The 27438-nt window shown below is 40.5% G+C and overlaps 1 protein-coding gene across 2 annotated transcripts in view; it reads right to left on the bottom strand.

The window, feature by feature from the left end:
* CCDC6 (coiled-coil domain containing 6) overlaps positions 1-27107 on the bottom strand; it is a 48623-nt gene extending 21516 nt beyond the window's left edge. For both annotated transcript variants that reach the window (XM_059851142.1, XM_059851143.1), the window contains exons 1-3: positions 26766-27107; positions 7354-7503; positions 142-270 (exon numbers count right to left, since the gene is read on the bottom strand). In XM_059851142.1, coding sequence (XP_059707125.1) covers positions 142-270; positions 7354-7503; positions 26766-27077 — 591 coding nt within the window. In that variant the 5' untranslated portion in view covers positions 27078-27107. The remainder of the gene's footprint in view (positions 1-141; positions 271-7353; positions 7504-26765) is intronic.
* Between the last annotated feature and the right edge of the window lie 331 nt (positions 27108-27438).

The following is a 27438-nucleotide window of genomic DNA, read 5'->3' as shown; positions in this document are numbered from 1 at the left end:
TTCTATTGCTTTGAAAGCTGAACTGACTTTTCTACATTCTCAATACTGCCCAGTTTCTTACACACTTAAAACATTAAGTCAAATATAAGACAAAAGAAGGACTTGGTTTTTTCTGTCATATAATGGTGCAATGAGAGTTACCTGCTCCAGGGTGAGCTGCTTCGAAATTGTATCATTTTCCAGTTTTTTAATCTTCTTCATCAGTTTGTTCACTTGAAATTCCTGTTCCTGTTCTAAATGCTGCTCCAGTTCAGCTTTCTCATGTTGCAGCTAAAAATTTAGGAGACACGTAAATATTTTAAACAAATAAATGAATGAACTTTACACACTTTTTATCTATTTATTCACACATTTATTCCTCCTGCATGTTAAATTCTCTACTGATGCTTCTCAAAAAACTTAAAAATGCACAACCTGCCCAACAGCCCTTCAAAAAAAGAGCATTTTAAACTGTGGTGCATATTTACAATGCAGAGAAAAGTAATTTCCAACTACTGAATTCAAATTAAAATAGATTATTTTATATACTATATATAATGTATTATAGACATTTCCAAAGTAAAAATCTATCATAATGTTCATGAAAGCATTAATTTCAATCTAAATGTATCATCTCAAGAGCACCTAAAGCACAAAATGCAGTTCTTAGCATTAGCACTTCCTTCTCTGGGCAGCTGAAAGCTGAAAATTGTGACTGAAATCATACTAATGAAATTGCTGTACAACTAGTTTACAAACAACAAAAAAAATTTCTAATTCATATTCCTATGCTATCAAAATCAAACTGTCCTGATGACATAAAAATACTGGTTATTTCAAATCAATGTTATTTATTTTCTTAATACCAAAAGGATTTTTTTTCATTTAATATGTCCAATGGAGAAGAAAAATTAAACTCTCAAGCAATGGAAACACCCCCCCCACCCCCCATTTTAACATAAAGTATGGCTTGGAGTAGAGTCCCTCTGAGACAGGGATCTAAGTCCTCCTGTGGATAGAACAGCGTGACTGGTACAATGGTACAAACACATGAACCTGACTCAGGAAAAAGCAAATGTCATCAACAGACAATGGTGTCATTACATTGTGTTCTGACCATCCACTGACAATTGCAGACACCTTTTTCCACCTGCTTATTTTTCCTGTGCCAGGTCTTCTGGCTAGCACATAGCAATCTCTAAGATCAGTGTTAAATGTGTGAGGAAAACCCAAGGAAATGGAGACACCTGGCAGTCACAGACACAAATCAAGGTTGCTGGATAGCCACAGTGAAGGAAGAGACCTGGATTTTGAAACAAGCTAAAATTGCTCATTTGTTAATTCAGCTCCTTTTGCTCCTATTTAGAGACAAACTGGTCTGTGAAGTGCAGCCTGGCAGAGAGATCAAGGCAAAAGGCTCACAGAGGAAGAGCACCAGGCAGAGAGCAACTACTTGGCAATATACACATGGGAAAAGTTTGGGGGTTGTTTTTTCAGGGCTTATCAATGTTGAGATTTGATTTTTCACAATTTAAAAAAAATATCAGAATAGCAAACTCTTAGAATATAAAATATTGACTTCATTTTACAAAGACAGAGAAAAATACTACTAACACCCCCAAAATATATGAGTGGTGTCTGTCACTCATACAGGGTAAAATAATTTTTCCCTTTTATTTCCTTTGATCACAAAAACAAACCAAAACAATCAAAATCCAGTTATTGATGAAACCTTAATGCTGAAGAATAGAATTGCTAACAATGAGAAAATATCTCCTGGTACAATACAGGTGGACAGTGTTTATTTTACTTAGTAAAGTAAGAGTTTTTCCCAACTGATTATAATTATATGCAATTATAGTAACAATGGTCTACAGATACACCTGCCAGCTAAAGAGAAAGAAAAATGTGTTAGAAAATGTCACTTTGATGCCAATGTCTTACAGACCTTGAATTGCCTATGAAAACAGAAGGACAATTTTCAGCTCTGTAAGATTAGAGATGAGTTTGGTGCAAGATAGACGACAGTGACTAGTCTGAACTGAGAATGGAGTTATCAAACACAAAGCTTAGCAGCAGGACTGTGTGCCTCAGCTCAATTAAGATCTAAACAACTACAGTAATACTCTCTCTCTGCTGAAACAAGTGTCCTCATACAATGCAGGACCATGTTTACCTTCCTTCCTTACTGTGCTGGCTTACTTCAGAGATAGTGGGAAGTGTTTTTGTGAAGTAATGGAGCCAATGGATGAAATTCTCCTTAGAAAACAAACCCTCATTTATCCCCCAGACTATGACCTTGTAGAGTCTATTTTTAGGTACTCCAGGCCCTCAAAAGCTGTCCATTTCTTCCTTTGCTGCATCCTGAAAGTCTTATTTATTAACAATTTTGTATCAGCAGTTTGCATCCTCTTTATGCCCAGATGTTCATCAAATAATTGATAGATGAGCTGGCTCTGTTTATTCAGCACAATCCCATTAGCATCCTTGAGCTGATGCATGGTATTTTGAGAGCAGAAAGAGTAATAGCTTATGTCTACAGGCTTACAATTTTTTTAAGAATTGTCAAGTATCAGACTTACATAAGAAACATTTCTGTACAGACATCCAATTACTTACCTTGCCTGACTACACATGCTATTATCCTGGTATGTTGTAACATCTTACTTTCAAGGACAGCTACTTGGACCAATTTGCACTTCCAAACATATAAGGTGCTGAAAAAACATCTGAATTTGATTTTGAAAGGACTAGTGCACAATTTAAAGTAACTGACTCTGTAAGATTAAACAACATTAAAAATAAATTCTTCTTTGGAGCAGCCTTGTTTCACAAAAGGTAAATTGTCAAGATTTACTACTTTAAGTTTCAAAACAGTATCTCAACACGTCCATGTCCACCACTGCAAGAATAGAGCCTGCATCAAAACACTTCTCATGATATTCTGCAATATACTGCTACCATTCTATAGTGACTAAAGATTGAGGATGCTATGAAAAAAGTTTCCACGCTTTTTAGAGACTTCAGGTAAACAAAAATATAATTACATGAAGTACATTAAAAAATATAGTAAATGTGTATAAGGCTTATAAGAACTTTATCAGGGATGCATGTGATAAAAATCTTCTGTTTAAGATCTCTGCTGAGATGCATGTGCTCCTTCATTCCTGCAACACTCAACCTAGAAAGTTAATAATTATGCAAAACAAAGGAAATCTATCTAATAAAATTGTACATTCATTCATTTGTCTTGAAGAGGCAGTGAAAGTTACAGTTATAAGAAGATATTTCTAAGCAATGGCATGGCACCAGAAAGACAGTATTATTCCAGTAGAAACACCTTCCTTCATGTGCTACCCTGTCTATTTAGATTCAATCTCACATATAATAAAAGGTTTCAAAATTAATTTCTGATATTGCAAACCTGATGTCAGCCTGTGATTTATAACAGTAATGCACATGGTGTGCTGAACTGGGGGATTTTTGCTGGCTGTCAAGAGGAGCACTGCAGCTCTGGCAGGCAGCTCCCACATTTAAAATGTTTTAACGTTCTGGGAGCTCATTCCAGAGGCCAGGCTGAATGAGAGGCATAAACCCCTACAATTGTGACAAACAAAGGTCTGACAAAACAACAAACACACAGACACTGTGAAAAAAGTCCCTCTGTTAGGTGCCTTTCAACAGAGTAATACAGCAGTAATTTTGAAACAGGCACAGAGCTGTAAATACTTGAAAAAGAATACTCTCACTTGGGAGAGTGCAAATCATATGCAGTTTAGCAGAAGTGCCTCTCTTCAGTTCCAAAAGCCAAAGTTTTAGACAAAACAACAGATTTATATGACTTTTTTTTCCCTTACTCATCCAAAAGGCAGGAAGCCATTTGATGTACAATGTCTGAACAGCATGGATGCTGTAAGTTTACTTGCAGGTCAGACCAACACTGCCTGGCACACCCAGAGATTAAGAGCCAATCCCAAAGAATAGTGGACCAACCAACTGGAGATTACTGAATTCCTGGGTAAGTCATTATCCAAAGTCTGCATCTAATTTAGCTAGAATTCCCTGCAGAGCAAAGATGCCAAAAATGGAAGTGGCATTTATGAGATCATTATTCTCCTAATAAAGATAGAATTGCTACACTCTAATGAGTAATTGCAAGTATTGGCACCCACAAATTTCAGGAAATTAAAAAAAAATGAAATTATAATTATCTTACCTTGCTGGTCTAAAAAAACATTAGCCAAGACTGCAGCCCTACGTCTGTATAGTAGGAAGACTATCCAATTACAGAAAAGATATTGTAATAAAGTCTAAACTGACCATGTGATGTGTGCCAATAATGCCCTCTTTTCCAAAAAATGAGTTTGTTTGTAATACCAGGAGCTTCTCTTCTCCAATTTTTAATCTGTTGTTCTACGTGGGTATAATTTCCAGGGTTCAACAATGAAGAACCAAAACCCTGAGACAACAGATAAACTTTCAGAAAACAAAAAACATCAAGTATTATTTTCAGATCTTTGCTGATTAAAAAAGTTGCCTGCAACTCATCAATATTCTAATGTCAATTCACTTCAGAGTCCATGATCTCTGAAGAGTTGAAAAATTACTTTCATGGAGGCATATGGTAATATTGAAATGTTCCCTAACTCCACAGGTAAGCTCTTTAGGGGAAGGGACCATTTCCTTTGTATCATTTATAAGCTGCTAATCACATTACTGATGTTTAGGAGAATATATTAATATCCTCGTTTTGTATTTCACAGCAACTTTATCACATCAAAGACATAAGCCATGAAATGAGATCTTCATTCAGCATACACACAAACAGATAAACAGTTTTAATATTAAACTGTTTGCTTTAAAACAAGTGCTTCACCTGTACTGCAAGTCTTGAGCCACTGTAAAGGTATATGAAAAGTCATCCAGAAGTATAGAAAACATAACCTGCTGACCAGTGAAAGGGAAAGGCTAATAACACTTTAGCATATGACATAAACAGAAACACCACTGGTGCCTATGCACAAGCCACAAAAGTTTCAGCTATGGTCTTGTGGAGGAGCATTGATATAACCCTTTTCTCCTCTGTGCACTGAAGTTTTCAGGTGAGCCTCTCAGCAAAAAATTCCATGCCACTCACCCTTCACAGGCAAGCCACCAACACCACCAGGATGCTGACTGCTGTTCCCATTTTCAAGTTATCTGGTTATGATTCAGAGAGGACAAACTCATGATTTACTCTCAAAAATTGCTACCTAATGGTGCTGAGAGAAACCACACAGCTTCAGGATGAACAATTTGGAACACAGCTGCATTTATGAATTGCCATATTTTAAAATCTTCTGGATGACATAACCATGTTTATCAAAGGCTTACAGCAAGGCCACATGGAATGAAATCCAAGGCTGCAGGTGGTGATCAGAATTTAACCTCCATAGTCTTGTAGGTATGGCTATACAGCTTTTTCTTTCAGCAGAAACCTGCAGCTTGCCTGCTGAAAGCTGGGTAGTATCTATGGGATGGTGCTGAATCCACAACTCAGGATTTTCTCCAGATGCTGTACAAAAGGTGAGAATAACTACAGCTTTTTGTCTGCATTCTGTTTCAGATGCTTCTCTGCATCTTTCTCTCACCAATGAGAATGAAGTTGCACCTGTTAAGGGTTTCCAGCAGACAAACAGCACAACGCCCTAGCCTTGTTTCATACATAACAACGAGCCAAGCACCCCTTGGCCTCTTTGAGAACAACAGAATGTTTCCTTTAATGTGGGACAAAAGTCAAAGCATAGCTTCTGAATGCCCATAGCAAAAAAAAACCCAAAAAACTAATTGTACTTTTAGGTTGACAAGAAGCTTATATTTCTCTTTGCAATGTGTGAACCTATTTTGCATAATTTTAGCAATTTAAGAATGCTACTAAAGGTAGTTAAAAAAAACTGTTAAAACAATCTCATTTTATGGAAAAGGCTAAGCATATTTGAAGGAATTACTTGATACAACAATTTACTTGCTGTAGAACTTTGTGGCAAAAATTTGTGTCCAAGGTCATATCATGACTTCAAAACCCTTTCAACAAATCAGGTGCAATCCATGCTTTTACATTTAAAGTAAGTTTTAGTTTCCTCTTTATAATGTATAGTACAGTCCCACAAAACCTGGTTCAGTAACAGATTTCTACATCTCCCTTTCAATTAAACAACTTTGTTCAATGTACCATTTCTCCCTTTATTGCAAGAGACTTCAGTGGAAAGCTTCTTCTATAGTGATATCCACATCTTACTTCAATTAGAAAAGAACAGTTGATACCCCTATTTTACTGCCATCTGCTTCTCTGTTTTCAATGAAAATGTATGGTTTAGAAACCAAACATGTCTCTTCCTCAGAAACATCCTTGTCACTCCTCAAGAACAGCAAGGGGAAATAGTAATACCAAGTAAGGGATATTTTATCTTGCTACTGAGCTTCCTGTGTGATAACAGGCACCAAAGGGACAAAGTGAGAGAAGGCCCAGTTTTCAGTGACAAAAGCACCAGATGGGATTAGCTTTGGTGGTGTTTCCAAACACTGTATTTCCTAACATGCCTTCAGTCTCCAGCTGCAGAACACAGCAATGCTTACAACATACAAATTAGCTTCCTTTGAAGTGCCTAGTTTTTCATGACAAAGCCTAGAACTGATGGCATGAAAAAAGCTCAGGCAGATCACATTAAATACTCCCCTAACTCAGTACCCTGTCTCCTACAGGAGCCAACAGCAGGTACTTAGGCAAGACTGAGAACAGAGCAACCATGTAGAACACTTCCAACAAATACTGAACCACTTTCTAAAAATTAGCAACTTGGGTAATGGAACGAGGTTTCTCTGCCACACATTGGCCCAGCAACTTCAACTTTTTACTTTTACCATCAAACTGATGTGTTTTAATTCAATAGAAGCAAGGGTTTTGTTACAAGTATGGACAAATTTGCATAAAAAGTTTTCTTTGAGCATCGCTGCACATTCTTGTATATAAAGTTTAATATTTCAGGACTTGTGTTAAGTATCAAATACTCCAGAAAAAAAAGCACATTTCACTAACATTTTAAATTAATCAGTAACTCTTGTCTGGAAGGCAGTTGACATTTACTGCAAGCTATACCCATTCCTTGCATCATTATACAAACTTTCAGGTTCTCAAAGCTGAGTTCACAGATGCAAACTTCAAAGCAACATGTTAAAAAGAAAGGTCACTCTCTACACTTCTTGTACTTTGCTTTTATCAAGTGTCAGCTTTCCAACCTGACCACTTCCCTCAGAGTGCAGTCACACAAACACAAAAGTTCAGTCAACAGTCAGTTCTGAGGTACCTGGGAGAACATCAGTAAAGGCACCAATTACCTGCATCAGTTTTCTTGAGAGCTCATTAGTGAGAAATTCCTCTTCCTTTTCATAGTTTACTGCAAGTGTTTCTTTTTCTTTCTGCAGAGCTTGAATCTTCTTAAATAGAGTATTACTGATGAATTCTTCTTCTTGCTCTGCCCTTGCTTGCTGTGAAATAAAGACATAGTTTTGAGAAAAAAGGGAGCAAGTTTCCTTTCAAAACAGCTGCAAATATTCCATTCCCCTTTAAATGCCTATCACCCTGGAGGCCTGTAGGCTGGACCTAAGTGCTGTTACCAACCCCTTTTATAACGTTATAGCACCTTTTTTCATTTTTTGTTTCCAACCTTTTGACTTGAGAAACTGCACTGGTGCTTTAAAGTGGCCTCCTCCCAGGCAAATGCACAAACTCCTCAACCTTACAAACTTTGTAAAAGCATTACAGATTCAGACAACTATTTTTACCTACTCTATATGACTGAAAAGGAACTCCTGTCTAAACGTTCTCCATTACAAGCTGAAGCACAGCTCAGACTGCTGCATGCACCACTGTGCCCCCTTTTCAGATCCCTTAGACTGAGCTTTGCTTTCCAGGAGTCAAATAATGCTCCTCTTCTTTCACCCCGATATGCAGAGCCAGAGGCAGCACAGTTCCTCTCACAGGAATTCCTAACCCACCACCAGGAAAACAGCTGTGGTACTCCTCACAACTGCTACTCCACTACATACAACAGCAACTCACAAAAATGCCATGGGGCTTTAGCTTTACCCCAAGCTACTCTGGAATTCTTCTCCATGCAGAAATACTAGAAGTGACAATTTCCATTTCAGCTTACTGCACCCTGCATTGCTCCACAAAAGCCAGCCTGGGACACTGCTCTCTTGCATTCCCTACAGTTCACATGTTTGTATTGTTTTTAAGCACAAAGGTGATAAATGGAACATAAAAGTGATCTTTTGAAAGCCTGCTCTGAAAGGCCAAGAAGGGTATATTTCATATGGGCAAATGAATGATCGCAACTACAAACTGGTAGAGCCAACTCTTAATGCCACAGTTCAAAGCCTAGAACAACTGAATGATAGAAATACTGCATTTAACCAATGAAGCAAGTTAGAGTTAGGAGTGATTTCATTCCCTGCAATAAAACCCATGACTTGAACTGCACATATGTGATTGGCCCTGATTCTAATAAAATTATACCAGCTTATAACTTATGCAAACATTCTGCAAGCTTTATTTCAGTAAACTTAGAGAGAGGAAAGTTTAAGAACTGAAACAGACACATTACTGAAAGCTTATCTTCCATAATCTTTGGCCCAAAATGTGCCAATAACAATCTCTTTATACTTATTGTACACTGGAAAATGCTTGAAAGATTTCATTATGTCAGTGATCTTTTAACTGTAATGATATAATCCCTAGTGGTCCAAGAGCCAATTACTTAGATACCTTCAATATCTAGGAGAAAAGTTAATTAAAGAACATAACTGTCCTTCAATTTGGTGAAACAATAGGACAATTATAAATTTTCCTCATGGTATCACCAATATCATAAAACCTAAAGCAGTGGTTTGAAAACTTCTCAGTTGAGTCCTCCTTCCATCAAGTCCTTCTCTTCACATCTTTGTCTCTGCTTTCTTGTGTCTTCTCCCATCTCTACTGCTTTCTTTTCATGGCCCTTTCCTACTATCTATCTGCCACAGCTCCCTTCTCCCTGTCACCTACAGAGCTGGTACAAACCCAACCAGAAAAAAAACAAAAACAACAACAACAAAAATAGAAAAAAAGAAAGAAAAGAAAAAGCCAGGTCAGGCCAAGTTTGCTGGCCTAGCAGCTTAAGTCCTGCACAGCACGTCCTCTCTAATGTATTGCATCTCCATAGCAGAGAACAGCTACTCCAGCATGTTCAGTGGTATTATTATCTGCCACATCAAGAAAATAGAGATTTGTCCAAGAGGTCTGAAGAAATGTTACATTGTCAGCTCACATCTCAACGGATTAAAACTCCTGGAATCTAACTGATCTGAAGAACATCATCTATCAGCTACTAAATGTGGCTTTACTTAGAGCTACTAACCATCTTATATCTTCAGAGACATTCCAGAACAGAGTAAACAAGTCAAATTGCAAGGGCTCATTGTCCTCAAATCATTAAAATTCATGCATACTGTTCCAAAATCAACTCCTCCACTGCCTTCACTACATAGGATTTCTACTTGTGTCTGTTTTTCAATGCTTCAGACAACAGAAGACAGTAACACAGACCAAGCTTACCTAAAATTAAATTAGAAAACACTTGGTTCTGAAAAACAAAAGAATGAGGGTGTTTCTGCTTTGATTTCTATTGTGTGTAACTTGCACAGATTTGTTCTGTTCATGCTTTGCACCAGTCAAAAGCTCTAAAATCACATTATTATAGCACCGAGCCTGCACAAGACTCTCTGCCAGATCCTGGTGTCACATTAACGATGGTGCTCAGGCCAACAGGAGCACAGGCTGCCAAGCTCCCTGGCCTGGCCAATGCCCCTCTGGAGCTCATGAGGCCAGGCAGCAGGCCAGCACAGGCTGAGGAGACTTCCCTTCCTCCTCCCTGTCCTTTCCTGCATCTGCCTCTCCAGCTGGCGTGGCACACAGCACCGTGCTGGCATGGAAGATCAGCGTGAGCAGCCCTGGTTTGTACCTGCTCAACAACTGCCCTGCAACAGCCCTGTGCCCACAGCCTGCAGGAGACTCTGGGAAAGGGTGGGCAGGATTAAATCTGCCTCCCTTACACAAAGAATGCATTTCTCAACTGAACAGCAGCAACCCTACACATCTGCACAGAAACTGTGAGCCCCGCATATCCGCACAGCACACTGAATACAATGAATGTCCATTTAATTACCCAAGGGTCAGCACTTTCAACACAAACATTTTAGCTGAAAATACATCAGACAGTTATTTAGACTAGGTACAAAGCATGTAATTTATTATCATATTTCTTCTAAATTTCATACTGAAACCTGCCCTTTATCTTGTTACTCATTAATTGGTGATAGTTAAATTATCTCAAGTAACAGGAAAATTCATGTTTACCTTAATATTGCCTAAAGTCTTGAAATCTGTTAGTCATTTAGCCAATAATCAAACTGATTTTTCTGGATGTGAATACACTGTTTTTCCAAAGGGATAACCTGTGTTTTTATTAAGTATCTGTATCTGAAAAGAGGCCTGATATCATCAGCAAAAAAAAAAAAAAAAAAAAGAGAAACAAAATACAGAAATCAGAAATGCCAGGTCTTCCACATGGGTATAGAGTTCTCGGTTTTCCTCTATTATCCATATCACACTTGACATGCAAAAATACTAACAGCCATTTACTCTGTTCTGTGCACCATATTACAAAATAAATTGCCAATGCACTGAGTGATACAAAATGATAACACCTGATCAGTCAATCTCTGAAAACCTGAAACAAGCAATCTACTTTTACCACAGATTTTCTGCATAACAACAGACATATCCACCTGTCTCCCATGTCTCAGAACTCCATGCACAGCTAACTTGGAGCATTCCATGGATGCATCCACTAAGGAAAATCTCTAATTATTGTGGTCAAGACTATAAATGCAAGGGCTATCATGTTACTTTACAGGAAATCAAGAATAAAGAGGGAGATAAAAAGGACCTCATGCATATAAACCACAAAAAACCTCTTATACTTTTGAGGAAGAAAAATCCTGCTGTTTTTATTGCAAAAGCTTGTGAAATCCTGATCACTAGTAGAGCTGATGCATGAAGTGTCATAAAAATCTGTCCTTGGGAGTTTAAATTTCAAGTAATTTTAAAAGAACTAAGAAACGTATTTTCCTAAACTTTATCTAGTAACCAAGTATCATATTATGAAGTGAGCTGCACTAAAGTTCTTTTTCCACATCCTGTGTATACTACCATAAACTGAAAGGTTTGACATTAAAATACTTTCCTTCTCTCAGTTCCTCTTGCAAATACACCTTTAGCAGCCCAGGTTCACACTGCTGAATTTCCCTCTGCTCTCTTGGTTCTAGCACCAGCAGCAGCTTCTGTTTCTGGTGGGATGCTCTTCTTCTCTATCACTGCACCATACACTGACCACACTGTTAAGGTGGCACTGTATTGTATTAAGCAGCAAAATCCAGTACTTCTGATGAGGCATCAGCTTACACACAGTCACATAAAAAAATAAACTATAACAAAAAACCCTTTAAAAAATTCCTTTCCCCCACCCCATGCACTTTTTAAAGCCTCACAAGCCTTCCTGATACTGCACAGCAAGCAAGTCTAGCAATGCAATTAATACCTACTCTGTAGTCAGTATCAGCACATTATCAGCGACCTGACATGAACGTGTTCTTGCATTTTAGTGTCAGGTGTCCTTTCAGACAATTTCAGTAGTAAACGTTTCACAAACTGCCCCAGGCACCTACACAAGGCAGATGCCAGGCATGCCCAGCCTGCAGGCTGTCTCCAGCAGCATTCAGGGTAAAGGTGACACAAGATTTCAGGGGATTTTGTTGTAAACAGCCTACCAAGCATTGTTTTGATCTAATCCACCCTTGAAGGTCTTTCATCTTTATGTCAAGAGCCACCATGACCTCTTCACCTTTCATCCAACTTTTTCTGGTGCAGTTGGTAACCCTGTAGATGGAGCTGAAGAGCAGTTTAATCTGCCACAAGAAACTCGATCTTTGCTACTAATATAGACTGAAGGGTTGGGACAGCTTCAGGAAGAGATGATCTCAGTTGCTGCACATGTTACACTGAACTAAAGCTGTCACTTCAGAAAGCTGCCTTCCCAAAAGTCCTACTCAACAGGATGAGGTAAACAGGGTGAGAAGTGCAGGATGCTACAATGACATGGTCTTTGAATATGCAGTTCTTGCATAAAATAAAATCTAAGCTTCCCAACTCTCCTGAAGTACACACTCCTCCTCTCTCAGTACTAACTCAAGTGACTGGTCTGGCCATGCTTTCTTGCACGAAGTTAAAATGACACAGAAAACTACAAATGCAACAAACATTCCAGTGAGCTGATACTGTTCCCTTACAGGAGAAACTTTTACAATGCAGCTATTTTTTTTCCTTCAAACCTTCCAACTGCTTCTGAAATGACCACAGTGCACGCAATGTGCCTTACAGACAGCGAGAAACATGAACCACCACAAGAACAGAAGTCAACAGCAACTCAGAGAACTCCCACTACTGCCAATTGCAGCGACTGCCCAGCAGCACATTCCTGGCAGGAAAGGCTGAAGGACAAGGAATTCCCACCCAAGCCCAGTAATGAAGTAGGCACAGCTTCCCCCTCACCCAAGGAAAGGTATTTCTTTCAGCTGGGTGGCCTGCCTGAGAGAAAAGAGTGAATGCTCTTGTGGTTGAAGTGGTGAACTGGAATTCAAGTTCTGGGGTCAATTTGCAGTGTGATTTCCTGTCTAATCTGTGACAAACCCCCAGGGTAATTTCCTCTGTTCTGACATAAAAGTACCTTTTTCTTTTTCTTCTCCCTTCTTTAAGATGAGTTTTCAGGAGTAAGAGAGCAATAGAAAGAACCATGCATTTTTATCTTTGGGCATACAGTATTTCCTAAAAGCCCTAAACAAGCTCTAACATCTTTGAATGGTTCCTTCAGGACCCCAAGCTGCAGGGCTGTTTTTTTTTTTTTTTTTTAAACACAGACCTGGTAGTGTAGGAGGAAAGCTTTTTTTTTTGGTTGGTAAGCTTCTAAAAACAAACAAACAAACAATAAAGAGATACCACCCTCTACCACAAAAATCACAAACTTAGAGGCTTACCAGAAGTTATTTTCCAAATACGCTAAGGAAGAAAGAAATTCATTATTGAAACTCATACTGAGAATTTCAACTACTCTAAACATTACTTATTGTATAACATTAAAGCCACTGAAGTAGAATTGCTTCAAAGCACAAGTCCTATTATATTGCAGCTATTCAGTAGATGAGTTCTGCTGCAAGAGGAGACAAAAAATATATCTTTTTTATAATAATAATTTATTATAGCAATAATAAAGGAATAACTCTATGATAAGCTATCATTTAAAGTATTAAAATACAGTTCCTTTTAATCTCCATTTATAGCAGGAAATTCTCTGTCCCCTTCATCCCCCATCCCTCTCCTCTGTAAAAGGTTAATCAGGTTTTGGCCAGACATGTCAAACGCCTCTGTCACAGCACTGCTGCTGCCAGCTCCAGGCACAGCAAGCTCTTCCCTCGATGCCCACCAAGTGATCCAACACATGGCCACACAAATCCACAACAGATGCACACTGATTAGAGAAAGGAGCTGACTCAAACAACGTAAGAAATGCATTTTTCTCCCAAGTCAGTTTCAACCACAGTCAAATGTTTTCAGCTCATGTAGCCTGGTGGGATCTTCTCTCAAAAACTCGGGTGCACACATCTTGTGGTTTGGGAAGAGCACTGGAGAACAGCCCTCAGAAGTGACCAGCTTCCTAAACACAAAAGTCACTGGTATTCTTTCATGCTGAATACGATCTCTAAAATAATCTCTTAGCATCAGCAATGAAGTAAATTGTTTGATGGTATGCAATCCCATTGTACACACTTCCTTTTCTGCATTTTGATGTTGACCTGAAACCCTTGCACAACTGAAACACACAAGTGGTAAAAATGAAATAAGCAAGTTATGAAAACAAGCTCATTTGACAAGCATAAATATTTATAAAATGAATGCATTTGGCTAATTACAAACTAAGTGAAACAAGCTGTATGAATTTCATAATTAATAGAATCAATTCCTGAATTTACTTACATAATTGAAAAAAAATTTAAACGGCTTGCTTCAAAACAGAAAAAAAATAGTATACTCCCTTCAAGAGCTTTCATTATATCAAAATACTGGCACATTAAGAAGTTAATAAAAATGCAGCATGTGAAAAAGCCACATTCTCTGTGACAGACAAAACGTCAAGATAGAGCCTAGAAAAATGTATCAATAACTTTTACTGAGCACTTTAACCATGACCACATAATGCTGTGCAATCTTAATGTAACTAAAGATTATATGGTAATAAAGCACCATAAAGGAAAAAGTATCAGGGCTGTACAAGCACATGCTAAACACTTCCTATTCTGAACACTGAACATGGCAATCTTAAGAATCTGACTATTCACCGCATACATGCTTTATAGCTCTTATTTTTCATTCACTTAAACATCATCATGTAGAACAAGCTCCCAGACGGTTATCAGGGCTGGAGTCTCTGCTGCCAGCACACAAGAGCTGTAACCTGAGCCAACAGAAGTCACAGGCCAAGGCAGGAATGACCCAGCAGGAAAATTAAATCTAGCCTGCAGACCTTTCCGAATGGCTCTATTTCATGAGGCCCTTCTTCTGTCCCATGCACAGGCACCACACATTTCCTACACTTGCTGCATTTTCAGCAGCACTGATTTCCAGTCAAGTAAGTATCATGTATATAAGCACAAACAAACCCACTGCCCCTAAGTCCTCAAGTTCACTGCATACAAGCAAATACTGCTTCAAAATGCACATGAAATGTTCCTCAGAAGGGCTGTAATGACTGCACATGCAAACACAGGCAGGAAGGCACCAAGAACAGGACCCTGTGAGACACCTCCATCAGCCCAGCACAGGCAAGGGACCATTCCCAGCACAAAGCCTCAGCAGCACATCTCTTCCAGAAGATAGTGCTTTGCCAGGGACTTCCCCATCTTTGCCAGTTTGTACCCAGCTGAAGACTTACATTGACAAAGACAGCCAATATGGAAAATACAGCTACACTGTCATATCAAACTCTAAACCAAAGTTTGAAATATCTCTCTCTCTTAATCCTTTACTGATGACTACTAGAAAGAAATTTTTGCTTTACTCTTTGACTTTTAACTGCATTGCTGTTTTACTGCTGGATTTTTTGCACTGGAAAGTTTGCTAGTTAATCAATAGTGTAAAACAAATGGGAAACAGAAGCACGTGGAACAGGTTTTGCTTTTGCTCAACCTCAATATAAAAAATGCTAAAAAAAAATCACAAAGATGCACATGTACACATAACAAGATTTGTAGCTTTATGTTCAGTTTGTCTGAATTTTCAAATGCACAGACTTGTCAACGTGAAAGACAGAAAAAGGATCATTTTGCTCTAATCTTGTAGCATACACTGTTTTGTTGGAGGTGGTGTGTGTTAATAATTTTTCACAGCCAATGTGATCATTGGAATAACCATACATCTTAAAATGCTGTGGTTTATTCGAACTGCATCTACAATACTCAAATTTAATGAAATCCGGTTGTTATGCTACTTAGAAACTAGTAACAACAAATTAAATCTCAGTAACACCACCATTAGTGCTAGGACCTACAAGGAATGTAGTACCCCAGTACAAATTATTCTGATATCAGATGTCTAATGCATAAACTTCTTAAATTAACATATTTTAAATGTTTTTTAGTCTATTTTCTGACCACTGATAAATCAACATTTCTCTTCAATGTAACCACACATTAACTGATTCATTTTGCTGAAGTGACCAATTAGGAAAATCAAAACTGCACATTCCCAAAATTTCAGAGCAGAACAGCAAAAGATTTAGCAGAAGAATGGACTATTAGGTGACTAACTTAATGCTAAGCTTCTGTTCAGAGGTATGCTCAGAGGTATATTCAGCTAACAGGTACTGGGTTGTTCTAAAATAACAAACTTCTGCTCAAAATGCAACCACAGCAAACTCCTGTTAAAAGCAGCTGGGCAGCCACAACTGTTTCTCTACTCAAAGGCAAAAAAGACACAAGTGAAAGCAGTGAACAGACACTGTACAGTCACCCCCCCCCAATAACCTCCATGACAATTCTCCAGGTAACGCATTGCAAGCATGTAAATATGAAAAACATGTTTTTCTTCATCAGAGTACATCATGAGAGCTGAAGAGTAATTCTGTTATACCCAGTTTTTCCAGGCAGCAGGTGCCAGACCACTGCTGCATGGCATGTGCCGAAGAGTGCCACCTGCACACCACAGGTATTAGCAGTGACTGTCCCTGCTCCAAGGCATTTTCTCACTTCAGCTGGGTCCTGAGCACCCACTGCCTGTGTATTCATCATCCTTCCCTTCTAGGTAAAAGTGGCTTTCAGCACTTGTAGATCCTTCTTTCAAGTGTGTATAACCTCTGGTATATCTACATCAATCAACCTGTTCTCCTTTAAGTTTTTTAAAACTAGGGATAAAGACCACCAGATAAATATCCATTTATGGGGATTTCAAACTGTAGATGCTCACCATGTAATTTCTTAACTGTCTTTAAATCTCTTAAACCCTTTTTATTTGCTGGTGGAGAGGCAGGAAATGGGACTGTTGTTGGGATTTTGTTTGTTTGTATTATATGATAAATTCAAATACAGCTTAGGTAATCATTAGGGATGGCAATGTTTTTCCCCAGAGCAGCAAGGTGTCCTCAGCCACTCAACACAAACAACCTCTTAAGAGGGTTAAAATCTCCCCCAGTTTCCTCTTACACAAACTGACTTTCCACAGAAACACTTTCCCAGTGATTAACAAGAGCTGGAGATGAAGCTTGTTATTAATTATAATCATACCTTTTCCTAAACCAAACCAACATATTCACAAAGCAAACACAACATTGTCCAACTCACTGTTAAGGCACACTAGCTCCAGCTCCATTACAGAAAAAGAAATGTTTCTACTTACCTCTCCTAAGAGTCAATTAGTAGTTTTCTGGGTTTTTTTTCCTTCTCTACAGTTTGGACATCTTACAGTACCTATCCTACTATTCCAAAGAGCAATCTCTTTCCAGGCTTTCGAGGCAAGAAACAAGTTTATCAATGTGTAGTGTATGAAAATATGATGAGGAATATGAAAAAAATAAATCTTTGGCCTTTGTATTCTCTGTCTCTGGCCCCTACAAACAGAGATTTGCAGGATGTGGGGGAATGCAATCATCCTTGAATATTCATCCCATACAGAACTGGAGAAGTAGGTCTGACACAGAAAAGGGATTTGTTGCATATCTAGATTTCAGGTAAAATTTACTCTGTGAAACTGACTTTGGCAGTGTCCCTCTTCTTGACCCAACCTGGATTTCATGGCCTGTGAGGACAGAGGTTTCACCTAGTTAATAATTCCTGGCAACACGAGCCACGACAAAATGTCTACTGCACATTTTTAACAGATGTGAGAAACACATATCCTTTAAAACTCTTGTAAAGTGGTGGCTAAAACCCTATATTTTGCAAATTTCATAACAGTAGCTTTTGCTGTCTATTTGAAAATGAAGCAACACAAAGTGGAAATCCCACCACCTGGTGAAAGTAGAAACTCAACTGTAAGTCACAGAAAGAAGCCTAACTTTGTATTGTGGCATGCTAAACATTGCTGGGTCTTATCATGTCTGACTTGTAAAGAAACATTTATACTTTCACACAGGACCAAAGCACATCATGGTGGGAATTATTTATATATGTGGTAGGAGTTTTAAGTCTGATTAGCACCACCACCACCAATGGAACTAAAAAGGACTTAGCTTTACAGTAACAAGCAGAAACATCACAGTTTAGGCAGTTTAAAAAATTAAAGCATTTGAGGAAACTTTGCAGACAGCTGGAATACTGCTAGGCTGTTTCCATCTACAGCAGGGCTGAACAGATGCTCATCCACCTCACTAAGCCCTCCCCAAACTAAGACCAGACTGCGTGTAATATTAGAAATTTCAAACTAAGTAAAAATCAGCGTTGAGAGAGAGGAAGAGAAGCCTTATCTGAAGAGTTTCTCCATCAGTTAGATTATCAGCTGAGCTGAGGAAATACCTACTTTTCCAGGAAAAAAACTGCTGCAAGGGAATGCATGAAGGGACAGAGGACTCTCAGGAGCTGAAAGGATCGTCCCCATAGACACCAATTAGCCTACAATGCCTGTATTTTAACTGAATAATTGAAATAATTACAACTCAAGTGCCAGGATTAGAAACTTCAATATTTCTGTAAAAATTGCTTCAGCTTTTATCAAGTAACCATTGCACCCCACAGAAAGAGATGTGAAACCTGCACATCTGTAATTCAGAGTTCCCCACTTAAGATTCATTTTTACTGTGGAATACTTCACTTCAACTGTCTTGCCTATCATTTTCACTTTGTTCTCCATCCCATACATTGAAATGGGACACTAACAGACTACCTAATTAAAGGTCAAGACACATCTTCAGTCAGACAGAAGGACCTGACTGGAGAACAGGAACTTGAGATGTTCCCTTCTGGCCATCCCCAGGCTGCTGCGTTGGAAGCAAGACATCACAGGACAACACAGGAAGATTATTTCCTGTTACACATCCAGGGGAGCTTGCTTTATACTGTATTTTTTGCCTCTCTTCCAAAGCATGTCTTTGTCTCTTTTCCATTAATTCTGTCTGAATCTCAAACCCTGTGCATAATTCAATTTGTACATTTTGTCCCTATTCTCCTTCTTCATTTTATGGGTTTTTTTCCCTTAAAGACTGAAAGGATTCACCTCTTGCTCTCCTGCTAAATTCAGCAACTTCCTCCTACCCCCCTGCCCAAAAAAGAGCAGCAAAGCAACTGTTTCTCTCACTGTTTTTACAAGGCTATGCTGAGATACATCAGATGTCTGCTGCTGACAATTTTCATTCCTTTGAAGGACAGCACTGTCTCATTTCTTTATTTCAATCACATTTCAAGGTCAGTTTGTGAGACACTGGCATTCCATTATCCTGCAGCACCCCACAAGCCCAGCTGCCTGATATCTTGCTTGCAGCTGCCATAGAGTCACCATTTCCTTGGTGACTCTATGGCATAGAGTCACCATTTCAATGGGTTCCAATGCTTCCAGTCCCCACCTGGGATCCCACCCAAGCATGCTTTATGAGGGGCAGTGGGAAGAAAACCTTTTGTGAAGTCTCCAGCAGATGCATAAGCTTGCTCAATTACTACAAGGAGCATTGGCACTAAGGGTCTGTAGCTGAAAATACACCCCATGTATACCAACACTTAAAACCAACAACTTGGAAAACAGCAGCTTCAACATTAAAGTCAGTATCAGCAGCAGGAGGAAACAAGCAATGAGAACAAGTAAACAGAATTAACAAGGGCAAGAAAACCACAGATGACCACACACCTACCCTGGAAAAAGAAAGAGTTTAATAAACTGAAATAATTTTCCTTCATCCTTTGAAATCAGAATTAAAATTCAAACTACATTAAAGTCAAAACCACAACTAAAATGAAATACTGAACTCCCAGGATCTGAAAACTATGCTAAAATCTTGTCTATACTAACTTTCTAATACTGGGATCAGCAACAGCACTAGAAGCTCTAAAAACCTCAATACTGATTACGAAATCAGCTGATGTGAATAATGCAAAACTCAACAGTCAGTTGGGCAGGTGACTAAAAAGGTTAAAAATGTCTGGCAGATATACAGCAGGAACACATATGACTATTTTTTCTTCAGCTGAAAGCAAACCTGGTTTTAGGTGTAAAATGCAGTAAAAACCAAAGCAACTTCTCCTTCAAAATACTTTTAAGTCACAGGAGATACACCAAGAAAGAATGGCCCTTAGTCTCACTACACGTTAAACCTGACAATAAAGACTATTCTTAAAATAAAAGTTGATTACAAACCAGTTCTAACACAGAATTTATGATACAGCCTCAATGAGAAAGTTCATTAAGATGAAAAATTACTTTCTATGCAGAATAGTAAGCCCACAGAAATCCAAGAACTTTGCCTTATTAAAAATTCCCAAATGTACTCTACAATTTCAGTTCTTATTTCACTTTCATCCCCAAAGTAATTCAGAGCACTATTCCAGTATGCCTACTGATTTGAAGACATTCCACCATTATTAAAAATGGGAACGTCACATAAAGTAACTGATAAAAAAGTAGAGTTGCTGTATAATATTTAAGGGCAAGCAAAACTAGGTGGTTATCAGAGTTTGGTATCAACCCAATGGCAATACTGCAAACAAATTAATTTACAGTATAAAGGACAGAAACATTAAACAGGTCATTCAGCATGGTTTTATAGAGAACAAGTTGTGGCAGATAAGCAAATATTCATCCTTCAGCCAAGGACTATTTGTAATAAAGATAACCACAAAGGTGTAGGGTGTGTACAAGACACCCATATGAGTTTTTGATTTAGCAATACATGCCAAACATTATTTTAAAATGGCTATAAAATAAAGTATACATCAGGATTTCCAAAGTGGCTTGCTGACCTCAAAAATACGCATCAGTGGGAAGTTCCATTTCACCAACATGTACTAAGCAGGATGTTGTTTAAATATTCCCTAAACAATTAATTAATTCTCTGCTCTAAATCAAGGGCTACTGGACAACCTAGCAGTACAAATCAGACCTGAACAAGGCACAGGTGTGCAACTCTAGTTCTGACAAAATAGCCGAAGCACACAACAGCAAGCTCATTAAAGACAACTGACCACACTGGATGAAAAAAAAAAAATATAAGTAAAGTTCCAAATTAGGCTATCAGAAACATTTGTGCAAATTTGAAGCAGGAAGGGATGTTTAGACTAGACCAGTGCATCGTATATAATTCAACACTTTGGATTTCCAGCATCTCAGAGTCTGAGAGCTTAGTTTAGTTTGTCAATGTAAACTAAAGTTGCCTGTTACAGCCTGTATCTTCATGAGGAGAAAGCAGAGGATTCAGAATACTCATTAACCCAGACAAAAGGCACAGCAGGAACCAACAGCTCAGCCTTGATAAAATTGATGGGAAGAACAGGAGGCAGGAGACCAAAGCCTTTCCAAGCACAGTGATTCTTCAAGAGTCTTCAAATTCAAACTGGATACCCTTCTCAAAGACACATTTACAGGTCAGTTACAAGGTTCAGTATGGAAAAAACTCACAAAACCATGTGACAAAAATTAAAGCAGATGATTAAGTAAACCCTTGAAGCCTTAAACTCCCTTAAAGTATAAGCATTCCTGTTAATTAATATTTGAATTAACTTCAGAAACATGGACTTCTTCTGTGGTTTTTGTTTGTATTTTAAACAGCATTCAGGAAGGCCTACAACACTCCCCAGTGACATTCTGTTAATAGCACATGGATGATGTTTTTGTCTGGGAATTGGATATGCTAGTGGCTGTGTGTAACTACCAAAGGGAAGCAGATGCTATTACACCTTTCTACTACTGGCTCACCAGCCATGCAGCAAAAGCAGCAGTGCTCTGACCATGCTACCCTAAGGGCCAAGGCAGATAACACCAAAGGGCATTACTAAACTTCCTTTTTCCTTTACAGACATTTGTAAAAGTTCAACAGAAGCTTCTTGAGAATCAGAAGGGAATGTAAAACTGAAATACCAGACAGTCATTTCCTATATGCCCGTTCTTGGAAAAAAAGTGCCTGAAAAATTTCAGATGGACTTTCACGGTGGGCGAATTTGCTAATCTTAGCAAAAGTAGGTAAGCAAAGCATTTCTAAAATCTGTTATTTTTGAGCTACTTTCAGCTTAGTCCAGCTACAAAATGGAGTGATAAATGACACAGCAGGATACAAAAGCCCCAAGCAGGTTTCTTACACCTACAAAAGACATCACAGAACTGAGAGTATTTTTCACACAAGCAAGACCTACTTTAAAATCAAGAGTAAATAACAGATTCACAGATACATTTTGTCAAAATTTTTTTGCTTTCTTGGTTTGCTTTTTACCTCTCTCTGCTACTAATTGATTTCATGCCCTTAACAGCACCTTTTAAAGGTTCCTATTTCAGTTCAGATAGACTATGCTGCCCTTTTTCTTCTACTATTAATAGATACATTCTGTACTGGAACAGGCATTCTGCCTTGAAATTCTGGTGCAAACTCCAGAAAAGAAAAAAGCATTTTTGCAGATTTTTGACAAAACAGCTCACCCATTCACTTCCCTGAACTATCTGTCTAGGCTGACATTTTCCAGGAAGACCCACAACAGCACACACACACAGATCCCTCTGCACACTTCATTGAAAACAAAATGCAAAATTGTAACTATTTCAGCATCCAAATTTGGTTGTCATTGGGAAAACTCTAACAGGTCAGAATAGCACACAGGATTTTTCTGATCAGAAAGCCTGTTTGCTTTCAGGAGATGGCTGTTACTGAAAGCAACAACTTTGTTCAGGATTTAAGTAGGGGGTGAGGAAATAGGAGCTGAGTAAGGCTTTTTTTTCTATTGTTCCTCTCAACAGGTGGGAAGCTGTTCACACAGCTCTGTAGAATCACAGAGGAGGCCAAAAAGCCAGGAAATCCAACTGCCCTCTGCCAGCACTCTAGGAATGAGAAGAGTTAAGCTGGGAGCCAAGGAGCGCAGGTTTAGCTACAGAAAGAAGGACAGCAGAGATCTCACAGTAAAATACTGCCACTCACAACCTGCAGCAGTCCCATGTCCCAGTGTTCCCTGGCAGCAAGTGCTGCAAGCAGGCACTACAGACAGTGATAACTCATGGCAAGCTCACAAAAGCCAGCATATGCCATCAGCACTTCGGATCAGACTGGCTCAACTGAATTGATGATCCTGTTGGGGATCCACACAGCACCACAAATAGGGATTTCTAGGATAATTCTCGTCCCTACAAAGCAAAATCGGGGAAAATTAAAGAGAAATATTCTTGTAAAATGTTAGACTGCATTAAAGCTGCTACATCAGGCATTTTGGAGTGGGAACATTTTAAAATTAATGCTTCTCAAATACTCTATCTTCACCTCAGCTAAAAAACTAAGTAACAGAATAAGGCTTATTATATTTTAATTTTCTAACTCCACAGAAAATGTCTTACTATAGTAGGTCAATTTACATGAGTTAAATTCCCAAATCTAACATCCTAGAGAAAGTGTGCAGCAGCCAGGGACTAAAACTCTTCTTGTTCTTAGAAGCAGTCCGTATGAGGCCTGTCAGTTCAAAACAATAACAAAGAAAACCAAAACGCTTCCAGTATCAGCTAAAGGTTACATGGCTTTCACTGAAATAGGATGGCTTGGTTACATTAAATACCAAAGAGCAGAAAAAAAAGGAGCTAAAAATCCAAATTCTACCAACTTCAAAAGAAACTTCCTGACCAATACATACTTACACCCAACTGAAGTATTTCAGCTTTTGTTACATGCAGCCATTCATCCTTTTGAAAAGTAGTCACCCCACCACCCAGGTTTGAAGGTACTCTTATTTAACTGGAGAAGTTGTGCTGTCCCAGGCTCAGCCCATTAAATCTGACATCTCCTTGGCAGACCTTTTTCATCAAAAAACTAAGGAAATTCACACAGAAAATCTACTTCTGGTAGTGCAGCACTATAACCAAAACTCGCTGCTTCTCATCCCAAACACACAGCAACTCAATCTTCAGGCGCCTGTTTCTTCCCAACCTAGGCACCAGTCGTTCCATTTCCTAAAAAAGACCTTGCAGAAATACACCATGAGATCATACAATTGAGATTGCTAAATACATATAAATGAACCCTCTGCAAATGGCTCAAGTGATCTTAGTAATTTCTCCTTAATATCTGATCTGAAACTGCACCTTCTGATGTAATGCTCTTGCACTGCCAGAGATCACCTGAAATATCCCCCAGCTTTCTCCCTGCTTTGCTCCCAACAACAGCAGGTGAGATAAAGTTATCACATATATTTACTTACTTTCACAGTCTTGCACATGAACAGCAGCATAACTTCATTTGCATTTTAGGCTACTGGAAGCAGTACAGCTCGCACATATTTTTGGGTGTATGCTTAGTCCAAGCTGGCTTCACCAATTTCAGCTTGAAAGCAGCATTTGTTTTCACATGTTTTAGATGAGAGTACATATGAAGTTAGTGAGCACACAAGCCTGCCAAGCCAACACCTTTCTCAGTCAGTTTTCCAAGAGCAACTAATTAATGTAGGTCTCCTACGCTTAATTAACGCTTTATTTTCAACCCTATGACACAAGGGTGAACTACAAATAAAACTAGTAAGATCCTATGTGGCAAGCAATTTAGGTAATTCCTAAACTGACTATATCCACGCTGACACCAACAATAATGCAAGCACAAAGAGATGTCAAACTAACACTTACACCAGCACGGACAGGAGAGGTAGGAGGAAGACCATCACTGGCAAACTTTAAAGGGAAAATGTTCAAAATCATTAGAGACAATGGTAGGAGCTGCAGAAAGCCAAGAGTCTCTGTGGCCTTGCACAAAAAAGTTCAAACAGGATCAGTGAAAGGTTTGCAGATGAAGAGCTATGTGGTTCAAGGAGTCACCTTCACCTACAGCACACAGGTTTAGTCATTCACCTGCTATTCTGGCTACCTGTCAGGTCCATTTGTGCTTCACAGCTTGTCCTCAACACTTGATAAAAATCAAAGCTGATTTGTGTCATTACAATGCCCACAACAGGAAACACACAAAGCACCCGTCTGTCAGCATGGCAACACTGAGAGGAGCTGGAGGGTGGAGGAGCAAACTGACAAAGGTTTAGAATCACAGTGGAGACAATCAGAAAATTTTCTATTCCACTGACATGTGAATGACACATATTTCAACATTCCAATAAAGCTCATCTCCAGTCACCTGCATACTAGAGCCACACAACAAAGTATTCTGACTGCAAATGAGTTTACATTATGGACTATGTAAATCACAGCACAAGGTCTCACTGGCCTGAAAAAAAGTTATGTTTTGCATTCATTTTTTTGCTGCTTGCTGAATTAGAAGTGGTTTACTCAGTCGTACACAGTTTAGCATACCAAAGCCACAGCATCAGCTAAAGATGTCGGTTTTCCAGACAGCCTACAGGTTGCCATTAAAGTCTAACACCTCTCCTCTCTTTATCCAAGATGTCAAAACCAGGCAGAGTTTCAGATTTAAGGAAAATACCTCCTTTTTATAAATTAAAATCTGTTGAAAATGTAAGCTGATCAGTCCCTAGAGACACTGCCAGAACGGTAATGCACACAAGCATTCTTTCCAAGTTGTTTACAAACAATACACTTACCAGGGGTTGGGAAAGATGCTGTGCCTTTCTAACAGGCAGAGAGAAAATGTCTGACTGACAAGGCGCCTTAGCACCTTTCAACATTAGAAGGCACTCCGCCGCTACCTAATTAAGGCACATTCTCTTCTCGTAAAGTATTAACAAAGCACACATTTCCCCGACTAGCACTATATTTGTCATCCTTGAATAAATTACTTCTGTATTGTATTTCGTGCACTCTTCCGGCCCACATCCTGCTAGACACTGAATGCTTACTACAAGGAGCAGATGAGAGGTATGCCTAGGCAAGCTCCATTTCTTGGCTAGAGGGACTGACAATGGAAAAGCTGAGTATCAATAAAACAGACTTTATGGTCAGAGCAAAGCACCCCCTATGAAAAATCAGATGAAATGAGAGTGCACACACACAGGTGGGATTGGTCTCTCCTGAAACTTCTCCACCTGCACTGGCAAGGACGGTCGGGAGAGTATCAGAGTTACCTTTAACAGGTTTTTGGCAAGTCACCTACTCTGCGTGCAGGCCATGACCACTACAACACCTAAACAACCCCTTTAGCCACAGAATTAGCAAAAATTCCTATAATTTAAACTCCTAACTACCAAACTCATAGAGAAGAACAGAACAATATTTTTGTAGTATTTTGATATGCACTTTTCTGAGGATGCCTGCCTAACAGCATCACATAAAATGGTGTTAAACTCAAAGTTATCCTCACGGTGCTCATAAACCAGGAGCTGAGCGGTTGCCGGGACAGAGTGCTGCTCTACTCACATTATTTTTAAGAGTCCTATTTAAATGAGTTTTCAAATACCTTGAAATGCAGCACTTAACAAAACATTACAAACAAACCAGACACTTCCTCAAGAACAAGACGCTATTCCTGCAGCTCGCCGCTTCTGCACAGTGGCTGAAGAGGTGACGGCTGAAGAGATAATCCGTAATCTCCGCAGATTACTTAAACTCCAGGGAAATCTCTACTTTGAGAAACTTCAGGGGAAGGGAGAGCATCGCCCTTCCCCTGCCCGGCCCCTCCCCGAGCCGCCGCCGCTCGGACACCGGGCAGGGCGGGCCAGCGGGGCCGCCTCCCCGCGGGGAGCCGGGCGGCCACGCGGGTCCGGCAGGGGGAACCGCCTCGGCTCCTCGCCGGTTCCGCTGCCGGTGCCCTCCCGGAGCCGGAGGGGGCGCGAAGGGCGCGGGGTGACCCCACCTGTGCGCGTCTCCCGCGGCCGGCCCGCGGTGACAGCCGGGCCCGCCCGGGGTGACTCCTCCCGGCGAGCCGGGAGGCAGCCAGGGGACCGGCGGGGAGGCCGCGGCCGGGCCCGCCCTGCGCGGACACCCCGCGGCGGGGACACCCCCGCTCCCCGCCCGCCGGGCCCGGCGCGGCGCCGCCCGCACTCACGATGGTGACGCTGGCCTTGCGCAGGTCGCGGTTCTCCTCCTGCAGCGCCTTGCACTTGAGCTTGTAGGTCTCCAGCTCGATCTTCAGCACCTTGTTCTCCTGCTGCAGCGAGGCCAGGCGGTTCGTCAGCTCCTCCAGCCGGAACGGCGAGATCACGATCCCGCCCGCTTTGCCGCCCCCCGAGGAGCCGCCGCCGCCGCCCGCCGCGCCGCAGCCGGGCCCCGCGCCCGGGCCGCCCCCCGACAGCGGCCCCGCGGAGCCGCCGCTGCCGCCGCCGCCGTCGGTGTCGCTCTCGCTGGCGCTGTCCGCCATCGCCCCGCGCGCGCCGCCGCCGCCGCCGCCCGAGCAGGGGGCGGCGCCCGCCGCGCGCCGGCGCCGAGACGGGCCGCGCGCCCGCCCACAGCGCCGCCTGGCGGCCCGCGCCGGCACCGCGCCGGCCCGGACACAGCGGGATGTGCCTGGAGTCGGGACACACAGGGACACAGCGGCATGTGCTGGGAACGGGGACCCGGGACACACTGGGACACACCGGGATGAGCCGGGAGCGGGGATCCGGGACACACCGGGACCGGAATGTGCCAGGAGATCCTGGACACACAGAACCTGGGACCGAGGGATACTCCCCGGGGAGGCTCCCTACACACCAAATCCTGGATCCGGGATGTGCCCGGAG

This window comes from Haemorhous mexicanus, chromosome 7 (assembly GCF_027477595.1).
Source record: "Haemorhous mexicanus isolate bHaeMex1 chromosome 7, bHaeMex1.pri, whole genome shotgun sequence".
NCBI classification, from domain to species: Eukaryota; Metazoa; Chordata; class Aves; order Passeriformes; family Fringillidae; genus Haemorhous; species Haemorhous mexicanus.
This window is presented reverse-complemented; position numbering and strand designations above follow the sequence as displayed.